Consider the following 23,842-nt stretch of genomic DNA (forward strand, 5'->3'; position numbering starts at 1 on the left):
GTGGAAGGACTGTCAGCAGATGGCATTATGACCCGCACTGCGGCTGGAGGGTATCAGATAACATCTTCTGTGCTTTGTGCTTTATTTCTGCAGGGTGTGAAGAAATTGGATGTGCCCTGTGGAGGCAGAGACTGCAGCGGGGGCTGCCAGTGCTACCCCGAGAAAGGAGGGCGGGTAAGTCATGACGTTGCAATAAATATTATCTTCATTTTACTTCCGTTTTGTACAAAATGCTGTATATCACCTGATTAAGTCATTTGCATACAATTGTAAGAAATTTAATACAGGTAAGTTCATTTCCATGAAACAAGCAATAATAGAATGCAGAATTGAGTCTATTTATACTACTTTCTTAATAAATTGAGAACAGTGTTGACCTTCTCAAGCATCTTCTCTCTTGCTCGTTGTCATAAATACACATGTGTGCATATATGTATACCTAACACAGCTATGTTTAATATTTATAGTATATATAAACATATTTGCATAAAGAAAGCAGTTGCACTTATACCCTGGTATCTATTTAAACTAGAGGGTGCTGGCATTGAACCACTGAGAATCACTTTGGCTTTTAAAATTATCCCACACCTTCCCTGAATGCCCCTTATGTAAAGGCACTTCACAGGTAAGTCAGAGAGAAAAGATCGCCCTGAATTATCACAATATCTGGCAAAGTTTGAAATGTGGACCTGATACTTCAACATGTTTCATCCAAGTGTTGCTTTTAAAACTGATGTTTGAATCTAGGCATTGTTGAAGTTAAAAGGTTTGTTTATATTCATGTGTTTAAGCCCACTTTGGTGTGTGGCAGTGTAGAGAGTAGTTTTTAGTCTTATGACACAAAGGCTTTCGAGTCGTTACATTTTGGGATAATTCCTTTCCCTCCTGGGTTCACCCGTGTCCCATGTCAGGTAGTGAGAGGCCTTTGGGACTGCTCGCCTGTGTCTCCCTGTCCTTGCTGGAATCGGGGATCATAGCCATCCTCAGGGGTTCCCAATGAGCTTCAGCAAGTTGAACCCTTACGTCAGTGTTTTAAGCCACCATGCCCCCCCTCACCCATCAGGAGGAAGAGATGACTGGTTGGAGACCCAGATCTGTGGCTGGGTGTCGGGTCCTGCCTCCTTCTGGACCCAAGTCCCCACCCCAGAAGTCAAATGGTCAAAGATGTGACGGGACCCCTTTATAGACGCGGGGAGCTTATGTGCTAACACGCGGCCAACCATTACTTTGGTGGCAATGATCACAGTGGAGGAGTGGTCTTCTGCCCGGAGATCAAAGCTTCTAAGAGTCTCCATGGGCTTTGTGCATCGCGTCAGTTTTTGCTGTGGTTGCTTCCTCTGCTCTTGGTGGGGACGCGTTGCTTAAGGAATTGCTAGTTGAGGATGCTTTATCAGCATTTCACAAGGAGAAGTATTTTTAAATATATGGAGGCCGTTCTATGAGACTTAAATTCCCCTGGGGTCCCCAGCTATAGATTTTCCCAGCGATGCTTCCGGAGCAGTGGTGGAAAGCCTGCCTGCAGGCTCTGGCCTCCCCAGCTCGGCTCCCTCAGCCTTATACGGGCACAGAGAAAAGAAACCAGTGCTCTGAGACTGCACGTGTCTGTGAGACCTGCCTGTGTCGGAGGGAGCCTGGCTCCGGGCCGTTCTTCTCCCTGGGATCCGCCAGAGAACCCAGACAGGCCAAGTAGAAGGGGACCAGTTCTGCTCTTTCTCACTGTGACCAGCTAACGTAGAACCAGTATGCAAACACTGATGCTTTTACAAGAACATTCTTCTCCCATAAAAATAGTTACTTCTGATCATTTCCATATGCGATACTGTCCGCACAGCAGTGGATCATTAAAGGACACCAAGGGTCTTCTCAGAGAGGTCATTAGAAGAGACTCTCTAGAGGTCCCCAGGTCTGTCCCCATTTACTAAGTTTACAGCACAAGTGCTATTTCCTGTCATCCCTGATTAAGAAAATGCCTTGAGTCTTTCGACACCTTGCCAGAAAGCAGAAAGTGACACCTTCTGGTTAATTTCATTAATATGAGTAACCTAGCGTGGGCTTGACTTTAATCTGCAGACACATTATCAAATGAAATCAAATTAAATTGAGACTCAGCAGTTGTCTGGGTAGTTTGTTCAAGAACCAAGGCCAGTGATCCGCACCCCCACCCCCATACCGGGATGGGAGGGGTGTTTGGAGTCATGAAGAGAGACCTAAACTCACTTTCTGGTCCACACAGATCCAAACTGGGTGGTTCTAAGTGAGGCTGCCTGATTGATTCACGTGTGCTATTGAATATTGATCAGTGAGGTGATAGGAGTGACTGACGGTAAGAAGCCAGAAAAAAAGCCCAGGAAGAAGAAATCACTAACCCTGTTTATCATTGTCTACGGGGTACGCCCAGTGCATTACTGAAGTTATTCGTTGTTCGGACAGTCGCATAGACTTTATTAAATCTTCTATGAGAGTAGAATGTCTGTGTCCATTCCACAAACCTGGTGGACGTGTATGAAATCTTTGTCAACTAACAGCTGTACCCAGATGGGGCTCTGCTGAAAGCAGAGCGACTTCTGCCCTCCTTTCGGGTTGATAGGGTTTTTCAGAAGTAACGGAATCCACTAAAATAGCCGTGGGTGGACTTGGGGCCCAGAGAGCCGGCCCAGAGACTGTTCGTTCCCACGTTCTCCCCTGGGCTTCCTCGCCGCCTGTCTTCCCCTCCGTGCCCCGGAGCAGCCGCGACCACGCCTGCCCGCAGAGCCTGGCTCCCGGAGCTCCGGGCTCGCCCTGCCTTATACGGGCATGGGGTCCAGCTCGTGCGCTCCTCACCATGGAGACAGCCAACACCAGGAACGCTCTGTTACTGAATAACCCGGGGCTCCAGGCAGGAACCACAAACGGGCTCTGGGTTCTGGCTCCAAAGGAGCTGTGTTACCGAATGAGTGAGCCCTCATTCACCGCATCGAGCCGGACTGGGGGGTGGGAGGCGGGTCGTCACCCGGGGAGAACTGTTTCTCACAGACCGAGCCACCCGCCCCGGGGATCATTCCAGCAAGCCAGTAGCTGGGGCGGGAGGTGCGGGCGGGGCTGAGGCCAGCTGTCTGTAGGGCCTGGCCTCCCCGGGCAGAGCCGGGAGGCCCACAGGGGGGACCTAGCCTCGTCCTCCTAGGTCACGGGGAGGACAGTGACATCCAGCAAGGAGACCCGCTCCAAGCTGGGGCCAGAACAGAACCCGAGCTCGCAGACTTCCAGACGAGTGCCTGTTTCAGTGCAGTGACCTTCTGCGTCTGCAGGCCTCCTGACGGATGTTACCCGTGGCCGAGGGTGGGGGTGGGGGGGCATGCAGGCAGAGAGGAAAAGAGATTTCACTCTCCTGCCTCAAGAGTGCTGGTTCTCAGGCCTCTCTTCAGCTGCTTCATGAATCAAAACAGTAAAGCACTTTAAAAAACGAGTTAAGACTTTGTTGTTTTTGGAGAGTTTGTACGTCCAATATCCCTACTAAGTTGCTCAGTCGCCAAGTTCTGTCCGACTCTTCGTGACCCCATGGACTGCAGCATGCCAGACCTCCCTGTCCCTCACCATCTCCTGGAGTTTGCCCAAGTTCATGTCTATTGAGTCGGTGATGCCATCCAACCATCTCCTCTGTCGCCCCCCCATCTCTCCCTGCCTTCAACCTTTCCCAGCATCAGGGTCTTTTCCAATGAGTCAGCTGTTCACATTAAGTGGCCAAAGTATTGGAGCTTCAGCTCCAGCATCAGTCCTTCCAATGAATATTCAGGGTTGATTTTCTTTGAGATGGACTGGTTTGGTCTCCTTGCAGTCCAAGGGACTCTCGAGAGCCTTCTCCAGCACCACAGTCCGAAAGCATCAGTTCTTCAGGGCTCCATCTTTATCGTCCAGCTCTCATGTCTGTACACGACTACTGGAAACACTGTTGGAGTAATTAGCAAGTGTCAAGTCTTAATCCAGCAACACTCCACAGGGCACTGTATACAAAGTGTTAGTCGCTCAGTCGAGTCTGACTCTTTGCGACCCCGTGGACTGTAGCCCCCCAGGCCCAGTTGTCCGTGGAATTCTCCAGGCAAGAGTGCTGGATTGGATTGTCATTTCCTTCTCCGGGGGATCTTCCCGACCCAGGGATCAAACCCAGGTCTCCCACATTGCAGGCAGATTCTTGGCCATCGAAGCCACAGGGAAGCCCACTATATACAAAGAAAGGCAGTAACTAAATTCTCCGACTTGCTTCATCACTAACGGTCACACACTTGCCACACCACGGGTGTCCCGCCCCTGTATCTTTTTCTGTTCTTTTTTTAATTGAGGTTAGTTGGTTTACAATGACTCAGGTGCGCAGCAAAGTGGTTCGGTTACGTGTGTGTATGTGTGTGTGTATTCTTTTTCAGATTCTTTTCCATTTAGGTTATTACAAGATATTGAGTGTAGCTCCCCGTGCTATACAGTCAGGCCTTGTTTATCCATTTTATATATAGTGGTGTGTGTAAGCTGCTTCCAAATCTATCTCCCCTCTCTCCCCTTTGGAAACCACAAGCTTGTTTTCTGTGTCTGTGTGTCTCTTTCTGTTTTTCTAAATAAGTTCGTCTGTATCATATTTTAGACTCCACGTATAAGTGATATCATATATTTGTCTCTGTCTGACTTGATTTAGTATGGTCCTTACTAGGTCCATCCATGTTACTGCGAATGGAATTCTTTTCTTCTGAGTAATATTCCTTTGTAGATGAGTACCACATCTTCCTTATCCACTCCTCTGTCGATGGACATTTAGGTTGCTTCCATGACTTGGCTGTTGTAAATAGTGTTGCAGTGAACACTGGGGTCCAAGTATCCTTTCAGACCATGTTTTTCTCTGGGTGTACGCCCAGGAGTTGCTGGATCAGATGGTCACTCTCATTTTGGTATTTTTAAGGAACCCCCAGACTGCTTTCCATGGTGGCTGCACCATTTACGTTCCCACCAACAGTGTAGCAGGTGCTGTCTTCTTTCTGTACACACGGTGGAGGCAGAAGGTGGTCGAGCTGCAAGCATCAGAGAGGATTTCTGTTACAGAATTCCTGCTGAAGCCAGTGAGTGTTCCCGTGGGGTATGAGGCTCCATAGCACAGGGAGCAGGAGAGACAGGAGGTGGGGCCTGGCCTTTGCACATTACTGCACCGAAAAGGCTGTGAAGTGCTCAGATTTTTCCACCTAACGTCAATACAAATCACTATTTCAGGTGCTTAGATTCCTAGTCCCTCAGCCCTTTGGTTTTTTACCATAAACTCAGGTAAGATAGGTTATTTCAACTTTTGAATGGCATCCACCTTCACGAGGCACCTGTGTTCCTAGGCAATCAGGTGTTTCAAAAATTGGTAATCCAAAGACAGATGAAGTCCCCAGTGTTGGGAATTATCGAGGTGGTTGAATGGCCGCGGAAGCTGCGATGGGACGGGAAGCGGCCACCCTGGGACTGGCCCCAGGGCTGTACCGCCAGCCTGAGCCGGGGGCCCGGGGTCTCCCCAGCCCATGTTCGCCCTCCCTGGGCCTGGCGGCCGGAGCCTCGAGACTGAAACCCCAGCTCCTGGAAGGGTGCGGCTGACAAGCCCACTCCCTTCAGCAGAGACAGAACCGGCACAAGTTGGCTGTTGCATTTTTTTCAAGGAGCTAAGAGTTTCCCACAGTCTGTGGGTCCCTGGACTTGGGTCCAAGTATGAGCAAATAATTCTTAACCTCGCAAGATTCCTTAAGTTCAACAATATAAATCACAGTGAAAGAAAGCAGAGAGGAACGGAGTGAGAGAGGAAGCAGAGTGGGAACAGAAAGCTCTTGGAGGTGGGTGGCGGCGGATGGATGGGGTGCGGGAAACGCGGGCCCTCTCGGCGGCCCAGGTGGGTGGCCCCTGGCCGCGGGGAGCGGGGCCCCGAGCGGCTCTGAACCGCAGCGACCGTGGCCACACCTTCTCCCAGGTGAGCTGTGGTCTCACTAACAGGCGTCTCTGCTGTCGCCTGTTGCTGATCAACACCCTTAAACGTGTATAACTGGGACGCGGAAAACAACGGAATTTTGTTCTTTGAAACAGCTCGATGTAAATGTGAAAGCTGGTCGGTCGCTGTGGAGCCGTGGGGAGGTGCTCAGCGCGTAGATCTTCAAGCTGCATATACACGCTGTGTGTGGTCCGCCGCTGGGTGGGTTTCCCTCAGCGCGTGGCCGCCCGTCTCAGCGCGTGGCCGCCCGTCTCAGCGCGTGGCCGCCCGTCTCAGCTGCGCCGTGCCCCTTGCTCGTGTGGAACACACACACCGTGCTGTAGCGGCAGAGCGCTTTCCGCACCGGCTGCAGCCGCGCCGGGCAGGCGCTTGTCGATGGTCTGCCCCCCAGACCTGACAGAAGGCACCCCCGTGTCAGCTGCACTGTCACAGCGCACAAAGGGCAAAGAATGATTCGGAAAGAGCAGAAGCCCGCCGGGCTTCTGGGCTTGTGTGACCTTCGTCTGCACATAGCTCTCGCCTGCTTTCATCATCGCGGGCTTATTTTTAGCGCCTGTCTGGAAAGGCAGTGGTTCTGGCTAGCTGGACACCGCCGTGGCTGCAGCCAGCTCAGTTACTTGACCCACCTCTGCAGGAAAGGCGGCACCGCGGTCGGTCGGGACGATGCCCGCCTGAGTGTGCGTCGCACATCAGTGCTGCGCTTCTAACGTGACGTTTTCTTTTACATCTGCCACGGTTAAGAACCCTAGCCTCCTTTCAATAATGGAATTTTACATTCTTGCAACCCTGAAAATCTGTATTTTGTGTCATCTGAGCACAAGGCACGCGTCTGGAAGAAGGAGGTGCTTCTGTGAACGGGGGCGGGGCCCCCTGAGCAGCAGGGGTGGCCCCAAGGTCCGGCTGTGCCTGGTGTCCTTAAGGGACACCTTGGGAGCCAGTGTGAGCCTCGTAGAGCAAGAGGTGAGATCCCTGGTGAGTGAGGTCCCAGGGAGCGGGGCGGCATCTTGGGCTAAGGCAAGACCCATCCTGGAGACCGCTTTAGAGGAGCTGCTTGACTTATAACTTGCTCAAGTCACCGAGCTCTTACGGGGAAGCTGGTGAGGTGCATACTTTGGTGAGCCAGTCAATTGGGGGCAGTTTCTAGTCAAAAACGGTGCCAGGAGGGGCTTCCCTGGTGGCTCAGTGTTAAAGAATCCGCCTGCCAATGCAGGAGACACGGGTTCTATCCCTGCTCCGGGAAGATCCTGAATGCCCCGGGACAATTAAGCCCATGCACCCCCAACTACTGAGCCTGTGCTCTAGAGCCTGGGAGCCACACTCCTGAAGCCCGAGCAGCCTAGAGCCCGTGCTCTGCCACGAGAGAAGCCACCGCAATGAGATGCCCACACATCACAACCTAGAGTAGCCCCCACTCACCACAACTAGAGAAAGCCTGCGGGCAGCCACGAAGACCCAGCGCAGCCAAAAATAATTAATTTTTTTAAAAAGAGACGCTGGGGAACGTGGCCCCTCACACAGGTGGTCGATGACGCACAGCCAGAGTCGGCTGCCACGTGAAGTTATTCATTCAGGGAACACTGTTTGCACATCCATCGCCCCATGCAGGCACCAAGGATGCAGACAGGGCACTTTGTGCCCCTAACCTTTGTCTGATACTCCAGCCTTGTGCTCTCAGAAAGGATTTTCTGCCGAGAGGGACGTGTTCTCATCCACCATGGCTGTTTGAGCCCTTGAAATGTGGTTAGTGAGATGGACAAACTGAATTTTAGATTTTTATCCCATGTTGGTTAATTTACATTCAAACTGAATAGCCCCCTATGGCCACTGGCTACTATCAAGATGACAACTGTGAGTATCAAGGTGGAGAGTGGAGGAAATACACGGTAAACTCTGATGAAGAGGCAAAAATACTCTAGATATTAAATCTGAAATGGAAATAAAGCACAATTAAAATCAGGGTTTCGTGAAAGTCACACCAAAACTTGTAAACTGCTAAGCTTATATCTTTACAAAAAGAAGGGTTTTGTCACAAGAGTACACAGACCCAAGTGTCCGGCACGTTGGAGAGGTGTGTGTACAGAATGTGTCATCAGTCAGTGAAGAATAGTTTCCTGATCGGTTTGTCCCTCATCTTCCACCTTAACCCCATGGCCTCTTAAGGGGGATTTGCTTTGCCAGCTCGAGCTCCGATCAAGACCCTCCACTTCGGAAAGCTCCTTGTCTGATTGTCTGGTTCAGGACACCTTTGGTGGTCAAGCCCCCACAGCTTCCGACCGTAACATCACTCTTGCCTTCCTTCCAGCAAGATTGTTGTTGTTCAGTCTCTCAGGCATGTCTGACTCTTTGCGACCCCATGGACTGCAGCACGCCAGGCCTCCCTGTCCATCACCAACTCCCAGAGCTTGCTCAAACTCATATCCATTGAGTCGGTGATGCCATCCAACCATCTCATCCTCTGTCATCCCCTTCTCCTTTTTGCCTTCAATCGTTCCTAGCGTCAGGGTCTTTTCCAGCAAGTAAGCATTTTCTTAAAGTATGACTTTTGATCCTGTGTGTAGAAATGACTTACTAGTGCACCTGGAGAAGAGACAAGCGATTGCAGGACCCTGGCTTCCTCCCCTGCACCCCACTCCAGTACGGTGCATATTTAATCTCAAAGGACCATTCTAACATGAGTCACAGTTTGTTAGATAAACGTCCAGTTTGGAGCCTATCCGAAAGGAAGAATACATTGTAAAAATCTTAAAAAGACAAAATTGTAATACTTCCTCACTACACGGACTCAGAGAACATCATTTGAGACAGAATCTGGTAATTGAAAGTCAGCACTTACAGAAAAAATTTATTCCCATGATCACTGAAACCATCATGTCCCTGATGAAGCATGGCAAAGTTTGCCCTGGATTCCTATGTTTTGTACCAGTAGAATCCATCATTAAATAAGAGGAATCAAGAAAACCCTTGGTGAAAATTAGTCATGGTGGTTGTGGCCTAGCATTTATCAACTGCAACAGCAACTGCCCGCGACACAGCTGCTGACGGTAACGGCAGAGCAGATATTAATATCTGATTAAAAAACAGAGTCAGCGGAGGACATATTTACGGCAGCACCATTATCTGTGATTAATAATGACGCAGTGGCTCAGGGGCCGGCCGCTCAGTATCTGAGTGCAGAGAGAGAATCTAAATGTTTTCATATTTTATTTACCCAGTTCTTCCTCTTCTGGAAAACACACACACACACACACACACCCCGCACTCTGGCAGCCTAGACCAAATTCCTTCATAATGAAAAAGTCATACTACACTCTTGTCTCTAGGTGTTGCTAAAGAAAGATGCTTACCCAGTGCCTCAAACACTCACATCTTGCTTGAAGTGTCTACCTCTCTGGAAACACCAGGGGAAGATCGCTCTTTCTGAATTTCCATCCAAACGAAAGAAGCGTAGAGCATTCATTCTCAGAGCTCAGGCAGAAGACAGAATGAGCTTAGAGAATAAAATGACATTTTTTTAACCTTGGCGGGTCCCTGTCCTCTGAACCCTTTGACCGTAAACTGAGGCTAGATGTTTTTATGGAAAGCTGGGACGCTGGCGAAAGTATGGTTTATGCAGAAGGACAGAAGTGAAGCCTGCAGGCCGGCCGGCTGGTAGATGCGCGTGGGGAAGGGGCAGCGTGGATTCGGGGTGGTGGCCTCAGCGAGCAAAACCTCGGGGAGACCAGCCATCCACACCCACCACCGGCCCCGGGGATGGTGAGAAAGGGATTAACTGGGTTCCAGTCTCAAGCTGACGGTTCTGGGGAACTGGGCTTCCTTTCATGGCCCCCAGGGAAACGTGTCTGTGGGTTCGGAGGCCAGGTAACGCCAGTAATGCCATTTTGAGTTTTGGTTGAAAGCCCCACGCAGACCACAGGAGACCTGATAAGCTGAGGGGAGAGAAGGAGCACTGTCTGCTTCTGAGCCAGCCTCAAGCTCTGCCTCCGGAAGCCCTGGTCTCCTTCCCCCGATGGAATGTTTTGACAAGCAGAGCACCGAAGCGTCTCGCTTTTCTCTTAGATCAGGAGCGCCAGTCTTCAAAGACCTTTGTTTTCTTTCATTCACCTCCAGTCCGTCCTCAGTAAACATTTGCAGTCTTTCTAAAACGACCCCGAGCGAAATTCTTACCAGACATGACATGCTTTCTAAATGCTGCCTGGAAATGGAAACACATCCTCTGACTTTGTCCTCCGTCATGCAGTAGAAAGAGACGGTCTGAAGCCGTCGAGTCCTCACGTGGAAAAAGTGCCCACGTCCAGCTCCTCGGGGCAGTCTGGACGAGAGGCTGAGCGCGCCACGTCCAAGCACTCTTACACCAGACTGTGCCTATGATAGAAAACTACGGATTGTCTGGCAAATTTTTGAAATTACTCTTCTTGTTTTCCCCCAGCGGTTGTAAATAATAACCAGAGGAGGATGGTAGAAATGACCAACCCAAGTGGCATAGGCTTAAATTTTCTCACCCTGCGGTGGGGCGACGGCCATCCTTTCCCTGCCTGGTTTTCTCCTTCTTGAATCAGAGAGACTACCCGTATCCTTAAGAGTCAGTGGCAAAGATGCTACATACATCACTGGTGTGAATGTAAACTTAATATTTAAACAGGCCGATAAGGTGTTTATTTTTAAACACCTTAGGCATGGCAGAATTTTCTTAAGAAACTGTCCAAGCTGGAGCCTGAAGGGCCTGCAATTCTGAGCCCTCTGACGCCCCAAACGAGCCCATTGTGGTGTAGACAACTGAATTGTTCAAGTCGTCAGATGTCTGACTCATATGTGAAAGACAGGGTGCATTTCCACCACCCCCCCGATTAGAATGATCAAAATACTCCTGTCTCCTTCCTCTCTGTGTCCAGCCTAGAAGTTTAAATTCTAGAAGAATTGAACCAGAAATAGACCTTCCAGGAACCCAATATGAGCCGTGTATTGATGGCATTGAAATCCCGCCGTAGGAACAATGTTTTTATATTCAAAATACTGTTAGATAATTCCTAAAGATTTGGAACCAAAAACAAACAAAAAAGCAAACCAAAATGAAATGGAAGTAATTAATTCTGGGTAAATAACATTTTCGGCCAGTAAGTTCTCAGCTGCATTGTTACCATCGATGTTTTTTATTAACATGTTGTCTTTGTAAGGCCCATAACTGTTCTTCAGACTTAAAGTCTGTTTTAAATTAAAAAAAAGCCAAAAAAACAGGACAATGAATTTTTTGGTGAAGTTGGTGTCTCCATAATAAAAATTAAAGTGCTAGCATGTAATCTTTAGCTCTGTTTTTGTGAGATCACCCTCTCCAGTTAGTGACAGCGGCATTTTTTAAGCCTTGTGAAGATACATCTCTAAAGAACCCTAATGTCAAGGCCAGCTGTATGCATTGCACCCATATTCAGCATCCGCCAACAAGACTAGCCTCTCTGAGATTCAGTGAAAGACCCTGGCTTTGAGGACCAAGGAGCTTGCAGTGATTTGGAGCAAAATGAACAGAATCCTGTGACTGACTACGAGGCAGTTTTCTTTTGTTTGTGTGGCTTTTAACTTTCTACTCTTTTCAGTCAGCTTAGAGAATTGGCCAGTGTTACACCTGGGCAGGTGCTGAGGGCGAGATTCACAAATCTTGAACAGATTTTACTGTGAGAGCCCTCAGCCCGAAGCTACACGGTTACAACCTGAAGGGGAGAGTGGAGGAGGGGTGAATAGGAGGCTGGATGATTGAAGCAGAAGCTGAAACAGGAAAGCAGCTTCCTCACTCGAAAGCCTTGGGGGAAATTCCTCATCACTTAACACCCGATACTTCACAAATGTTTGTATTTCTCATCATAGAATGATAGAAGTGTTGGAGTGGTGCATTGACAAATCTCCCCCTGACTTCTTACCCAGGAAGCACGGAGGAATACATCTGAGAATGAATACATATTCATTCTATTCTTAGAGTACTCCAGAGAAGAAACGAGGACGGGCTTTCCTGGTTCTTTAATGAACACACAACACCGAATAGATTCATACATATCCAGAGCAAAATTCACTACAAAAATCACTCAATTAATGAAAAATATAATATGATATTGGGGCTTCCCAGGTGCCTCAGTGGTAAAGAATCTCCCTGTCAGTGCAGGAGAAGCAGGTTCGATCCCTGGCTCGGGAAGGTCCCCTGGAGAAGGAAGTCGCAACTCAGTGCAGTCCTCTTGCCTGGGAATCCCAGGGACAGAGGAGCCCGGTGGGCTCCCGTCCACGGGGGTCGCAAAGAACCAGACACGACTGAGCACACACACATCATACGTTGTTGCAGAGAAAACAGTCGAACTCCTAAAAGTTGAACTGCAAAAGTTCAACTTGTCAAAAACCACAATTTCCCTTTGAGATTCTCGCTCAACATCGAATCCCACTTAAAATTTCCACACAATGAGATTGATTCCACAGCTTCACTTAAAAGAAACTCAGTGTAAGACACGCCACAGATGAGAAATAAAATGAGCACAGCCGAGCCCCTAAGAGATTTCCTTCTGCTCACTCATCAGCTTCACGTCTTTCTTAGAAATAATTTCTCCTCCGGCCTGTGTTTTCTTGCCTTTGAAGAGTATATCTTGAAATCAAGAGATGCCTGGGGATGACATCAGCCTGTTCTCCTCAAGTGTATAGAAAAGAACTAAAGAACATCCCGAAGACAGAATTCACCTCTACAAGTTGTAGAATAAAGTCATATTCGTGCAGTAATATTGTATTTGAATAGTCACTTTTTTTAAAGTCCCAGTCAACTAGAGACAAGGAGAAAGGGTTTGGACTAAATAATAGCATTAGGAGGTTTTATTTGAAATCCAGGAAACCTGGATGCATTTGGTTACAAGAACAAGACAGCTACCTCAATAGCTTTAGGTGAGCTTTGATTATTGTTCCGTTACCAAACACAAGTTCATGTTCCCAATGAACAGTAAGGCTAAACAAACTGAAAAGTCACAGTTTGGAGCAGAGAAGCAAGGAGAATGGGTGACTCATGCCCAGAAAACCCCCAAGTCCCCACAGGGCTTCTGCAGAGCGTTTTTTAAGGCCAGGTGATGGAGTGGGAACTCAGGACGTGTGATCCAATTCTCTGGTGGAGGGTGAGGTGGCAGGGTGGCGTCACAGGGGTTAGCGTTATCAGTCCTTAGGCGCCAGCAGGTCTGGGGGCTCCTGGTCATCAAGTAGTTAATTTCTTCCATTTGGTGAGGGTTTTAGAATCTGTAAAATAACTCAGGAAATGTGCATCAGATACTATTATCTGGGTACTACTGTCAACATGTTATCTTCAGAGAGGAGCTGGGGAGGCTGGGGCAGGGGGGTGAGGTGTCCCAGGAAGGCCCCACAGGACCTGCTGGCCTGGTTACAGTTAGACCCCTAGAGGTCATACCACGGAGAAAGCGCAGTCCATAGACCACCACGTGTGACGCCGCGGATAAGAGCGCAGTCCAGCACCACTGACAGACGGTGCAGGGGACGGCGTGGCCATCACGGCACCCGGAAGGTGGCCTCCGCTGCAGCACCTGCTGTGATGCTGCTGCCATCAGAAAGGCTTCGCTCTGTTACATGCCCGCTTCCTGAACAGGAGCCCCGCCTTCCCACCCCACCCCACAAACACACGCAACCTCAGATGCCACGGCAACGCCTCTAGCATCCAACCTCGAAGCTCCAGACACCCCAGTGAGCTGTCTCTTCCATCGTCCTTCTGCTGGCCCCATCCCAGCTCCATTTCCTCTGAATCCACAGATCTCAGCGGAACTTAGGAAAGAGCATGCTCTCCTAACCTTTTTCATACTGAAGAGTCACACTGTTGTGTTACCTGCACCCCGACCTGCTGACTAACTGCTCATATGAAAATCATACCCAGATTCGAATCCCCTTCTTCCGAGTTTCTTGCTTCCCTCCCAGGGTCCTGGCCTCTGGGTTTGAACCTAGCTTTCTAGCAGCTGCGTGACCACCCTCCCTGGCCTGGATGCTATGCATCTAGGAGCTCTGTCGTGCAATCGCATCAAACACATGATTGCGTTGGCTCACGAGCGGTGATTTCTACCCAAAACCCCGTTTTTTTTCTTTCAGGAAGTTTTTTCCGGTGCTGATGCTTGTCTTTAGCTTTGTGATGATTGGTCTTCCATTTGGTGCGACTGATTTTTCAACCTCAACTCAGAGTTTAATTCTTGTGACATCTTGAAGGGTGCAGCTAGTTTCTGATCTTAAGTGAAGGTCCTCTTTTTTCATCTCTCTTCACTTGTTTAATACTGATCTAATTCAAACACAGGCATTCCGTGAAACGGCTATTAGCCAAAAAGATGTCTAAATGTTAATTGCCGCTGGTATTTTTAGGACTTTATTTTGAGGATAGCATTGATGAAGAAGGATTTGTAGCCATCTGCAGACCCTCAAGTAGAATAATCAGACTGAGGAAGTAAACAAAAAGAACTTTGTGGATGAAAGTGAACTCCTTAATTCCAGAAGATTAAAAAAGACTTCTTTAGTAGAAGAAAATAAAATTTAACAAAGAGGGTGCCCTTCAAAAATGTCAGTTATCTTGGAAGGAAAGATGAGTCATGGAAATGGCCTGTGGATGGGAAAGATGAATAGATTGGTCCTTTGAAACTGGCGTTTCTGAAGGATGAGGGACCCTGGACTGACAGTCGCTGAGGTGGTAAAAGGTCCTAGAATAAAATAATTCTTCTTAGAATTGACACACATGTTACAGGAAATAACCTCAGAATTCTGAAATGTGTCCATCATACATGTGTGCATACACATGCATATGTGTATTTGTGTATTTTATATATTCTATATTCAGATGGTAAAGAATCTGCCTGCAATGTGTAGGAGACCTGGGTTTGATCTCGGATTGAAAAGGTCGCCTGGAGAAGGCAATGGCAACCCACTCCAGGATTCTTGCCTAGAGAATCCCATGGACAGAGGAGCCTGATGGGCTACAGTCCATGGGGTCTCAAAGAGTTGGACACGACTGAGTGACTAACACTTTTACTTTCAGTCTATATTTATTAAATATTACATCTTTTCTGTGTATGTTTCCAGGAGACTAGCATTTACTATCATGGAAAGCCCGTATTCACATGTTCAACATGGGATTTCAGTTATTTATAGCATCTAATCTTATCTTAGAACTTAAAATAAAGCCCTGGGTGTATTTTTAATGTGCTGAAACTTTATTAGAATGCATTAATACCTTTCTACATTTGTCACATTTTTATATCAAACCTAGTCCAGATATTCCTGAGCACTTTGAACAAGAATAAATAAATATTTTCAAAAACATGAAGTGTCCTAGACACGCTTGTCCTTTTAGCATTGATATTTCCTGTTCTTTGGGAAGTTTCCTCGGGCGGTGTCACTGCCCTGCGAGATAACGCTAGGATTGAACTCTCCCGCCTGGGGTCTGACGCTGGCAGTTCCAGGAATTCACTGTCATTCCCGTTTCCACCTTGCATTGCCCCACTGATCTCTATATTCTGTTGGCTTTGCGTCAACAGGGCTTCCTGGACAAAACCAGCAGGGCGCTGGCTCACCCGTGGGAGAGGAGCCTGCAGGCTCAGCCACGATGGCATTGCTGCCTGAGAAGCTGGGTTCCCCCTCACCTTTTGCTTTTTGCTGTTGTTGCTGTTGTTCAGTCTCTCAGTCGTGTCTGACTCTTTGTGACCCCATGGACTGCAGCCCAGCAGGCTTCCCTGCCCTTCACCATCTCCCGGAGTTTGCTCAAACTCATGTCCATTGAGTCAGTGATGCCATCCAACCATCTCATCCTCTGTCACCCCCTTCTCCTCCTGCTTTTGCTTTTTTGAAAATAAGAATGCTATACTCCCCTGCTCCTGATTTTTCAAGTGTCCTTATATATTGCACAGAAACTTAAAGCATCAAAGGAACATGTTCCATTGGCTATTTCAAGAAGGTATTGACAATGATACCATTGATTTCAGACGCTCAGGGTCTGATGGACCACCCTGGAGGTGGATCTCTGTAAGGCCCTTTCATGGGGATGGGGTCAGACACCAAGAGAAAAACCTTCCCCAAACCTTTCAATAAAATTTTTTGTTAGGAAGAAATAAAGAAAGAAACTTTCTGTCTCTGAAAACCACATGGACTCATTTTTCTCCTTTATGTGCTTTGTGAGCTATTTCAGCATCTCCTAAGCCTTTGACAAACCAGGAATGTAGAAGTGAGAAGTACCATTCAGACAGTTGCACTTTTCTGGAGTTTGTGTCATGTTATTCTTTAATCAAAATAATCAATGTTTTGCTACTGTTTCAAATTTAGAAATTTTACTCTTATGAAATAGTATCTATGTGTATATTCCAATTATTTTTATGTGTTATTTCTGAAAGACAAGTAACCTTTTTTGCCTATAAACACATTTTCTCCTATTGCCAAGAGAGAACCTGAAAAGACAGAAAATTCCCCATTAACCATAGATATTGCTACTCCTGTATTTTTCTACAGTGCTTTAAATCTCATTTTGTGGTCACTATGTGAAGCCTAAATTATTTTAAAAGCTTCATATGAAATAATCATTAGTATCTTGTTCCATTTTAAAAATAGCAGGTGTTTCCTTTTGGAAGCTTCTGTTGTTTGCCTTCTGTTTATGGGTCTAAATTTCCCATTGTCTGGAGCGTGCACAGTGCCTGTTATGGAAAGTCATTGTTCTGGTTCAGATGGGTTTATTTTCAGAACTTGGTGTGGAACCCGCTGCGTGTTCGCCCTGGGAAACTAACCGCTCTGTTCTTCAGTAGCCGTATGGCTTAGTGACTCAACTGTGTATTTCTGGACACATGGTATTTCTCGGAGTGGGGACGTCCGTTGCCTGTTTTTGCAGTTAGTAAAGAATCGTCAAGATTTCGTTGTCAGTTCTTCCGACCAGCACTCTTACTCACTCGGGGTTTCTCTTCCGCTCTGGGGCTGCAGGAGAGCCACGCTGATCTAGATTCCCGGCCTCCAGCATCTCCCTCACCCACCCCACGGTGCCCACCAGGCAGCAAAGGCATCTTGAGGGTGGGACGATGTCCTCCCAACGACCGCCTTCCTCACTTGCACAACGCTGATATTTAATTGTCCTTCTAGTAGCTAGTACACGTCGAGAACTTATTCTATCTTCCCTTCAGGGAGTGTCCATTGCAAAAAGGGTTTGGTGGTGAGATATTTGACTTCTTTGAAAAGTAGAAATCAAATATCTCACTGAACAGTCTTCCCAGTGGAACTGGCTGATAAAAAGACTCCAGTTGTCAGCTGAACTGGGATTTTATTCCTAGGGCAGTGGTGGCTTATCATGGTCAGTCTCAGCCCCTGACGTGAATTTTGGGAAGAGACAGAGAAGGGCATCCAGTTGGGTCTCTCGGTTGAAAGGACGCCTGTCCTCACCGGTGGGTGAGATGCCAGTGCCTTTGGCTGCCTGAACCCTAGTCCTTCGAAGGGTCCAGGGAGCACCTTCAGTCTGTGTTAGAATGAGAGAAAGCGGAAGGAATACGCGGTTCCTGTCCACACTGATGCTGGCAGAGCTGAGAGTCTGGAACCCGTGTGTCAGAGCGTGAGCGCCATCTCCATGGCTAAGGCTTCTGATGGCTGAGACTCGATGCCTTCTTACATGCATGTCAGTCGCTGCCTTGATTCACACATTTGGCACATGGGTTGCAATTCATCATACAACACACGTTAAGGAAATACTGACTGGGGGGAAGTTCTGCCCCACCCCCTCAAAAAAACATATAGATAGATCGATATAGATATAGAAGAAATTCAAAGAATTTTTTTAACTTTTTCTTTTATATTGGAGTATAGCCTACTAGGGCTTCCCAGATGGCTATAGTTGTTAAGAACCTGCCTGCTGATGCAAGAGACTTAAGAGACACGGGTTCAATCACTGGGTCAGGAAGATGCCCTGGAGTAGGGCATGGCAACCCAGCCCAGTACTCTTTCATGGGGAATCTCCACGGACAGAGGAGCCTGGCAGGCTACAGTCCATAGGGTCGCATAGAGTCGAACACGACTGAAGCGACTTAGCAATGCACACATGCATAGCTGATTAACAGTGTTATGATAGTTTCAGGTGGACAGCAAAGGGACTCACCCATACATACACATGTATCCATTCTCCCCCAAACTCCCCTCCCACCCAGGCTGCCACATGACATTGAGCAGAGTTCCCTGTGCTAATACAGTAGGTCCCTGTTGGCTGTCCACTTTAAATACAGCAGTGCGTCCATGTCCATCCCACACTCCCTAACTCTCCCTTCCACCCATGCTTTTCCTTGGCAGCCATAAGTTTGTTCTGTAAGTCTGTGAGTCTCTGTTTTGTGAGTAAATTTAATTGTAGTATTCCTTTTTAGATTCCACCTATAAGGGATTTCGTATGATATTTCCCCTTCTCAGAGAATTTCTGATCCAGGAAGGACATATTCTCACTTATAAATCACATTTTGCAAACAAGAAAACAGAGACCCGTCCTGGTCTGCGGAATTCGTCCACAGCCTCATGTACAGAAGAGGCTCCCTTTTTCTGGGTCCTCCACACCCGCAGGAGATGCCCCAAGAGCAAACAAGTCTATAGAACTGCAACAAGCCTTTTAAAACTGACTTAAAGAGCTAAAAGAAAGTAATAAGAACTGAAGTGACTTGATTCCAAGAAACAAAAATAATCAGTGATTTATTTACTGAGGAAATAACTGAAGGGCATGCCACTGTCAAAATTCATGTTAAAATTGGCCCCAATAGGAGCTTCCTATGTGGAGCATTCTCTACAGACAGCATGTGAGTGATACGTAGGAGGTAAAAGCACTTTGAAAGACAAGGAAGAATATTTCCAATCTGATCTAGACTCTCCTTAGGCAAGAAACCCAATCCCTCAGTGCGTTTCCTCAATCAAGCTTGATGGTAAGACAGCCTGTCTCCCAGGATCGAGCTGGACAGCCCTGTGTTGATGTCAGTTGACAAAGTCATGAATGAAACTGCTCCGGGGGAAACAGCATATCCAGATCTAGCAAGGACGCTCCTCCTTTGTCCTCCAGAGTTTGTGAATGGGAGACGCGGTCTCAGCGGCGTTAAAGCCCCTCTATAGCGGTTCTTGACGTGCCTCACCCATGGGCACCTATTCAGAGGGTACCGTGCAGACGTTAGGTCCTGTGGCTCCAGTAGGACCTCTCCCCGGGACACGGGTTAATGTCCAGAGACATCTGTGGTTGTCATAGGTTATTCTTATTATTTAGGTCTTTCTTTTTCCCCCAATAGCATGTATTAGTCCTGTTTCTGATTTTTTGGAGGAGATCTTTGTAAAGGGAATTCTTCCTGTGTCTTTGCTAATCCACAGAGATTAGAGACCTTTTCCTATACAGTTTTAATAAGTTAATTAAATATTAAACTTTTAACATTAATATTTTAAGTACATCCTTGTTTGTACATGTGCTAACTCATTGGATTCTCACATTACCTTAGAAGTAAAATAGTGACCCCCACACACACCTGCATGCATACATCTGGTTAATTTTTAAATGTAGGGATTTTTACCATTATATTCAGACAAGAAAAGAGAGTCCGTGAGACTTACTGCAGTGCCTGGAGCCTCAGAGTCACGTGTTTTATCTCAAATCCAGTGCTTCGAAACATCCCCTTTTCCTTGACAACCTCACCCCAGAAGAAGGAAGCCAACCCCAGCCTTACTCATGTAAACATCTGAATAACCAGGGATTCTTTAGAAAAGCTGATTACTTAATAAATTAAAATACTGTCATTTCTATGGGGAAATAGCAACTGTTTAGCCGATCCATCAAGCGCCGCGAGCTGTCAGCTTGTGCCTTGTCCTGCCAAGCGAGTCCCATCCACCAGCCCCCGACAGGACTCTGCCTCAAGGACAGCTCAGAAAGGGAGTCTCAGGTCAGCAGCTGCTTCTGAGTGCACGTGGGGTTTGCATCCAGGAATCCTCCTCTTTGTCTGAAGTCCGGTGCCTGGACCCAGCCTGGGGTGAACCCTGCCTCTCGCCTCGTCCACTGCGTGGTGTAGGCGAGCGTGTACCTCTCAGAGTCTGCGCACGCTCACTTGTGAAGCAGAGATAGTAAGCTCCTTGAAGACGGTCAAGGGGTGAAGGAGATGAGGTATGTGATACAAGCAGCCCAGAGCCTGGCAGGTCACCATCATCAGCTTGTCCTTCATGTATTTGCACACGGAGACACGACAGTAATGCTTCTGCTGCTGTACCACACTTACTCCAGGAGCCCGATCCTATTCCTTAATTATTAGCTGTTTCAGAGGGACAAATTGGGGCTGGATCTACGGTATTTGCTACTGCTGGATTTTTCACGGCCTCCTGGAATGAAGGCTGCCTCATCTGTGTCTTGCTGTTGGATAACTATGCTGCTAAGCTCGGGGATGTAGAAGCCACTTGGCTGGTCTAAAAGGACCTGCATGCATCAGATCACGGGTGGAGGGAGAGGACCCCCCTCCACCCACCCCCAAACCTTCCGTGTCGTCCAAATGACTTCAAACAAAGCAGCTATGCGGCTGTGGTGTATCTGAGGACCGCTGTTCTGCAAAACAGCTGCGTGATGCCAGAGCATCCTTGTTGATGAGCCAAATGGAATCAATTCTTTCCACAGCACGTTTTAAACGACTTGAGGGGAAAAAAACTAGACTTGGAGTTTTCATAGAACAATGTGCACCCGTTTTCCGCCCACTTCCCCAGAGAGAAATGTATGAATCACCCCGCCACAGCGAGCCGAGTATGAAAACAGGTGCTGCCGCAGAGCAAGGCATGAATCCTCTTTTTCCTTAGATACCGAACAAATAAAGCAGCGTTTATGTATGGTAACTCTGTATAAGCCCCATCTACAGTGACCTACACATCGAATATGATGTTATGCAAAGCACATAAGACTGAAGAATCTGCCAGACATCACTCTAACAAGTTAATACTGTAACATGATATGTTAACAATGTAACAATCCAAATAGCACTTAAAAAAAAATAAATGGTTTCCTCAAATTGATACAGTAATAAAAGAAGGAATATTAATAGGAGAAATCCACAACAACAATAAATCATGCCCTGCAGCCCATCTTAATGGGTGAACAATTTATTATATTTCCCAAGCAATTTTTTTCCCAAGGAGATCAAACATAACTGCACATTTCTCTATTTGAAATGTACACTTTGAATAACAGAAAAATGACTGGGAGATAATTTTATTAAAGATTCATGGCTAGTTCAGTGGTAATAGATTTCTGTTTATATTAACCTCAAAGAACTGGGTTCAGGCTGGAGTTGGAGTGGCTGTTTCATTGTGAGTTATGGATATCATTGTTAAAATATGTACTCAAAATAACACCGAAGATTTTATCAAATTTTGGCCATAAGATTCTGGCAGAGAATCAGCTCAACTAGGATCAACTCAACTAGGTCTCGCAAACATCACTCTCAGTGCATCACGTTTTTTTTTTAAAAGACCCTTGTTTATGTTTTTAAACATTTTCTTCAAACTTGGGGAAATAATGGTTTGCTCTCAGCATCCATCCTAGGATGCTGGCCTTTCCCACCGTGGAATATGGTGTCAGAAGAAGATCCAGAAAAAAACAAAAAGGAAGCTCGCTGTTTTCTTGTTGCTTGATGTTAGTGGACATACATACTATTTACGGTATTCAGGGGTAAGACAGGAAGAGAGTGGGGAAGGACTGAGCCCTGGAAGCTAATTTTGTACGACGCTTACCCTGGGAGGGGGCATGAATTCCGAGTCACCTCACCCTTCAGTAACCGGGGCCCAGGTGTTAGAAGGCGGGTTGGTCAGTCACCAGCATCAAACAGAGGTCGAGTTGTGCTTGTTCCAAGCCGAGTGCAGAGAGCATTTACATGTTACCATCTAATGGCCGCAGTCTTGTTTTACCTTTGCGGAACTAAACCGATTCCTCGTAATTATGTACACACACACACACAATCAGGGTGCGTCTGAAGCATTTGGGAAAAGTCAGTTATATTTTCATCTGACAGATGCTCACATGCTGCAGTGTAATTACGGTTTTTCAGGACTGAATTTGTAGGTTTGTATCAAGTCAAAAATAGATTTTTCTCCTTTTTGCTTTTTAGATTGTACGAAGTTTTAATAGACATCATCAACCAGAAATCCATGGGGGAAAACAATTGGGGATTATTTTTTTCAAACTACATCACATTCAAACTAGCACATGTAGAATATTAGCTATAAAAAAAAGTGAAATGATGCTATTTGCAGCAACATAGATGGACCTACAGATTATCATATTAAGTGGAGTAAATCAGACAAATATCATGTGATATCACTTATATATGGAATCAAAAAAAGAAAAAATAAGACACAAATGAACTTATTCCCAAAACAGAGACTCAGAGACACAGAAAGCAAACTTATGGTTACCAAAAAGGAAAGGAGGTTGGGGAGAGATAAATTAGGAAGTTAAGATTAACATATGCACACTATGTATAAAGTAGATAGCCAACAAGGTCCTCCTATATAGCACAGGGAACTATACTCAGTATTATGCAATAACCTATAAGGGAAGAGCATCTAAAGAAGAACGCTTATGTAAAGCCCATCTTCCTCCGTTCATCTGGCGGTGGGCATCTGGCTGCTTCCGCGTCTCAACCGCTGTCAGGAGTACTGCAGTGAACACTGGGGTGCTTCTGTCTTTTCAATTTTTGGTTTTCCCCAGATACATGCCCAGGAGCGGGATTGCAGGATCACGTACCATAAACAGTAATTAGCCTCAGAAATTAGCCTCCTTAATGGTCAAAAATTGAAGCACTCTGAGTCTTGAGATCCATAGATCAGACTCATCCATCAGGAGAAACTGCGATGCCTTTGCAGTTCCTCGATACCTGGACAGCTCCTGAAACGTGCGGGAAAACAGTGCCCTTCGAGGGAAGCCGGTGACTGGCCAAACCTGCCAGCTGTCCACCGGCAGTCCCGCTCTGGGCTCGGGGTGGCCCTGAGCCTGGCTGCCGGTGCCCCTGATCTGGAGAGGAGCTTGCGGCCAACTGCAGCCCAGATGGGAGCTCTGCACCTGTTTCTGTGTGTAGACGACTTCCGGGCTTTCAGTTTAGTGCTTCCTAAACACCCCAGTCCATGAGACTCAGAGGCAACTGATGGGGCCACATAAGTAGGCTTGCAGTGGTGATGTCATCAAGCCCCTTTTTAGGGCATGCCTCTGCGGCGTCCTCCTCCCCGGCCCTGCCTTTGAAAGCGGAGCGCACCCTGGTCTTTGAAGCCCCTAAACCTGCTCCCTGCCTTGCCCCAGACTCGGGTCAGGACTGGCTGACGTCTATTAAAGAAGCAATGTGCTTTAGAGGACTGATGGTGTGTTTTCCTGTCTGCTGGCTCCTACCTGCAATTAAAACTTGTGTGCCTTGGATGTCTTGAAAGCTTCTGTGTCGACGGCATGACCAAAAATAGACTTGCTGGACATCCCTAAATGATTCTTCTGTTAGGAAAAGCTGCCAGTAGGGCTTCACAGGAAAACACCAAAAATGGTCAAGGGGAGCAGGCAGGGGCTGGTCCTGTTTAAGCTTGATTTGAATAGAAATCCTCAGATGTACCCCAGTAGCCAAACTCATGGGCGAGGGAAGACTGATATGCAACGTGGAAGCTCAGAGCAGGACTCAGCCACAGGTGGGAGCCCAGACGCTCCTGTGACCAGCCCACGAGCCCACCGAGCCTGGGCGCGGAGACGGGGGTGGCACCCTTGAACTTTCCTGGCGTCCTGAGTACCGGGCGGGGCGCTGCTCCAGACACTACTTGAAAAGGGAAGGTTCTGGGACTCCTGGCAGAGGGGCCTTTCCTCCGCCCGAAATCCAGGGTTTATTTTTACTC

The 23,842-nt window shown here is 47.3% G+C and overlaps 1 protein-coding gene across 5 annotated transcripts in view; it reads left to right on the forward strand.

The window, feature by feature from the left end:
• COL4A2 (collagen type IV alpha 2 chain) overlaps nucleotides 1–23,842 on the forward strand; it is a 154,248-nt gene that overhangs the window by 48,810 nt on the left and 81,596 nt on the right. For all 5 annotated transcript variants that reach the window (XR_014071813.1, XM_081551896.1, XM_081551899.1 and 2 more), the window contains exon 4: nucleotides 94–174. Coding sequence is in view for 2 of the 5 variants with exons in the window: in XM_081551896.1 (XP_081408022.1) it covers nucleotides 94–174 (81 nt within the window). In the remaining 3 variants the exon portion in view is untranslated. The remainder of the gene's footprint in view (nucleotides 1–93; nucleotides 175–23,842) is intronic.

This window comes from Giraffa tippelskirchi, chromosome 12, assembly GCF_054371585.1.
Source record: "Giraffa tippelskirchi isolate mGirTip1 chromosome 12, T2T-mGirTip1v1.2.pri, whole genome shotgun sequence".
In the NCBI taxonomy this organism is placed as follows: domain Eukaryota; kingdom Metazoa; phylum Chordata; class Mammalia; order Artiodactyla; family Giraffidae; genus Giraffa; species Giraffa tippelskirchi.